At 51.7% G+C, this 3,040-nt stretch overlaps 1 protein-coding gene across 1 annotated transcript in view; it reads right to left on the bottom strand.

Annotated features, from left to right (window-relative positions):
• Nucleotides 1-1,167: 1,167 nt before the first annotated feature.
• LOC310808056 (ankyrin repeat and SAM domain-containing protein 1A) overlaps nucleotides 1,168-3,040 on the bottom strand; it is a gene marked incomplete at its 3' end in the record, with an annotated part of 59,785 nt that continues 57,912 nt past the window's right edge. The window contains exons 18-19 of the mRNA XM_083674757.1: nucleotides 2,671-2,856; nucleotides 1,168-1,284 (exon numbers count right to left, since the gene is read on the bottom strand). Of these exons, the coding sequence (XP_083530883.1) occupies nucleotides 1,168-1,284; nucleotides 2,671-2,856 (303 nt within the window). The remainder of the gene's footprint in view (nucleotides 1,285-2,670; nucleotides 2,857-3,040) is intronic.

The raw sequence follows: 3,040 nt of genomic DNA, 5'->3' as shown, positions 1-3,040 counted from the left end.
CCTTCGCTGTGGTGAGTCATACGTGCTTCCCCCCCCCCCCACCCCCAAAACACTGGAGTCAGGGATTCAAAGTTCAGAATAGAAGGGAAACAAAGTTCTTCAAGTGCGCCTCATAGTGGCCGTCGCCTGGTGGTGCAGGGAAGCACCAGAGGAGAAAACAAGATAGCATCACTAAAGATGAGTAAAAACAACATGGGGACAAAAACTAGGGAGAGATAGACGGAAGGGAAAGAGAAGGATGGTTCTCAGAGAGTTTTTTTTTGGGGGGGGGAGAAAGAAGACGGATAGATGAGAGGGTTAAACAAGGAAAGAAAGGAATGATAAGGAGGAGGAGGGTGGTGAGGTAGTATAGAGAACCTCTCTTATCAGAACAACTGTCTTATCAGTGGAGTAAACATTAGCTCTACGCAAACTGCAGCTATGGTAACATATGTTTGGTATAAAACCACGCTGCCTACTGCAACAAAATGCTGCGACGAAATTTAAAACGCCACACGTGACAGCTCGAGAGGACAAAATTAAAGGGAGGTTGCATGAGGACGAGGGGGGGCTGGTGGTGGTAGAAATCGGAGGACAGGCTCATTGTACTGTATGGAATGGAGAGAGGAATGGTATCAAACACATGTGCGTTTGATACCATTCCTCATTCCATTCCATGCATTCCATTCCACAAATGAGCAAGTCCTCCAATTTGTCCCTCCACCAGCCTCCACTGGTGAGGACAAGGTGACATGCTTCCTGGTCACACAGGTAAGGGGCACAAAGTACAGATGATTGCTACACAATCAAGGGTCAGATCAGAGCCCAGAGGTGAAAGCAGCTTAGCAGAGGGAAGGAGCAGGGGGAGGTTAAGTCCAGTTAGTCCCGACAGGCGGAGCTACGGTCGGGGGGAGGCAGAGGCGAGGGCAGCCAAGGGAGGGCTGGTAGTGGACTGGAGAGGAGAGGAGAGGAGATGAGTGTCTTGGCAGGTCCAACAGTGGCAGAGGAGAGGAGGAGGGAGATAGAGGGGGGAGATGGGGCAGGAGTCCGGCCCAGAGAGGCAGAGTTCACAGTGAAAGGCACACAGGAGGAGGAGAGGAGAGGAGAGGAGAGGAGAGGAGAGGAGAGGAGAGGAAAGGTAGGTCAGGCCCAGGGGTCAGAGTTCAAAGGTCAGGAGGAGTGGCCAACTCAGAATATGGTGGTCTCGTACTTAGTGCTGATGGTGCGTTTGGAGTCCTTGGGATCCACCAGCCACGTGGCGCTGCCCTGGGACTGAGAGTCCACCTCCAGGTCCAGAGTGTCTACCTGTAGGGGGCGATAGAGAGAGGCTCAAAGTCAGGGTGTGAGAAAGATAGTGCCAACTAACAATGAAACTCGTTTTGGAATACACAATTTCATTTCCCTGCAAAGCTTTACGCAATCTGTTCAGAAATCACGAAAACCTATGACTCATAAAAACTTACAGCGAAGGGTACTTGATTGTGAGAGAGAGTGACACACGAAATACAACCATGTGCGATTACCAACCTGAGATATTCACAACACTAGGGGGCTCCCAAGTGTCTCTCATAAAGACAAGCATAGCAATCAACAGAGCCCTGGTGCTGTTAGAAAATGGTGTCATCAAAAAGTAATGTGACACCATTTTGGGGACATTACTGAGACAAAACACTTCAGGGATGTGGGGAGGAGAGAGACGGTTCTCATTTCCCCCACAACTCCGATGTTTCTCTCCCGGTTATGAGACAGAAGGACGACACAAAAGGGAATGGGGGGGGGGGGGGGGGGAAGAGGCAGAATGGCAGAGCTGTATTGATAATGGTGGGGGTACTATAGACAAAGACATTAACAGAGGGATGAAAGGGAGAGAGGGGGAGAAGGGGAGGAGTGGAGAGGAGAGGAGAGAAGAGGAGAAGAGCAGCACCTGGGTGGCAGGGCTGGCAGAGTGCAGCGGGAGGAAGGAGGGACGGTGGGTGGTGCAGGTGTGACAGTAACAGCAACAACTGTCGAGGAGAGGAGAGTCCTGGGAGAGACAGAAGGACCGCCAGGGAGGGAGGGGGGGAGGGAGAGAGAGAGAGACAGGAGGACCGCCAGGGAGGGAGGGGGGGAGGGAGAGAGAGAGAGAGAGAGAGACAGGAGGACCGCCAGGGAGGGAGGGAGAGAGAGAGAGAGAGAGAGAGAGAGAGAGACAGAAGGACCGCCAGGGAGGGAGGGAGGGGGGGAGGGAGGGAGAGAGAGAGGAGGAGAAGTGAGGGAGGAGTGAACAAAGAGAGATAAGGACAGATTCTCACAAGAGCCTGGTTAATGCTGTAACTGGCCGGAGAAACAAGTTTATCTGAGGGCACATGGCAGGGTGAGGGGATGGCTCATGTTCTTTGTTGTGACGCAGATCCAGAATGTTCTTGAAGAACAGGGGACGGGGATCGTGAGTGAACACATATTCTGTTGTTCATATCGAATGAATAGGGCCTGCTATGTGATCACCACATTATCATTCAGCGGCAGTACATCCCTTTAATGGTGTAATGCTGATGGGTAACGGCAGATTTGCACAATGTATTCATAGAGACGTGGAGGGCTACGGGGCAATTTTGATAAGTGCCTAGTTCGTTGCAGAGCTCACGGAAATGGTGTGTGTGTGTGTGTGTGTGTGTGTGTGTGTGTGTGTGGAATAATACGTGGCAAACTCACCCCCGATTTCCGCATGCTACCCCGTGGTTTGGGAACGGGCCTGCTGGACTTGCTGGTCTCTATGACCTCTGGGCCCGGTCCAACAGGGATGCCCTGGTGCTGTTTGGTCCTCTGGGCCTGGAGAGCCAACTGATAGGCTACCTCAAAAGCCTGTCCCAGCGTCAGGATGATCTCATAGGTTAGGTTCTGCCAACGGAGGTAGAGACAGGATCCTGATCAGTATTCTGTTCCTCTCTCTCTCTCTTTCACATCAACAGACATGCATCAGTGCGGCTGAATCTGAATTCACAGAAGTGGTGAATTCTGAAGCAGACAGAGTCTCAGACATTATACGCAGCAAGGTCAACACGAATATACTCAATGACTGTAT

Source organism: Argentina silus, assembly GCF_951799395.1.
Source record: "Argentina silus genome assembly, chromosome: 8".
Lineage (NCBI taxonomy): Eukaryota > Metazoa > Chordata > Actinopteri > Argentiniformes > Argentinidae > Argentina > Argentina silus.
Note: the sequence above shows the minus strand (reverse complement) of the source record. Positions and strands in the feature narration are given on the sequence as shown.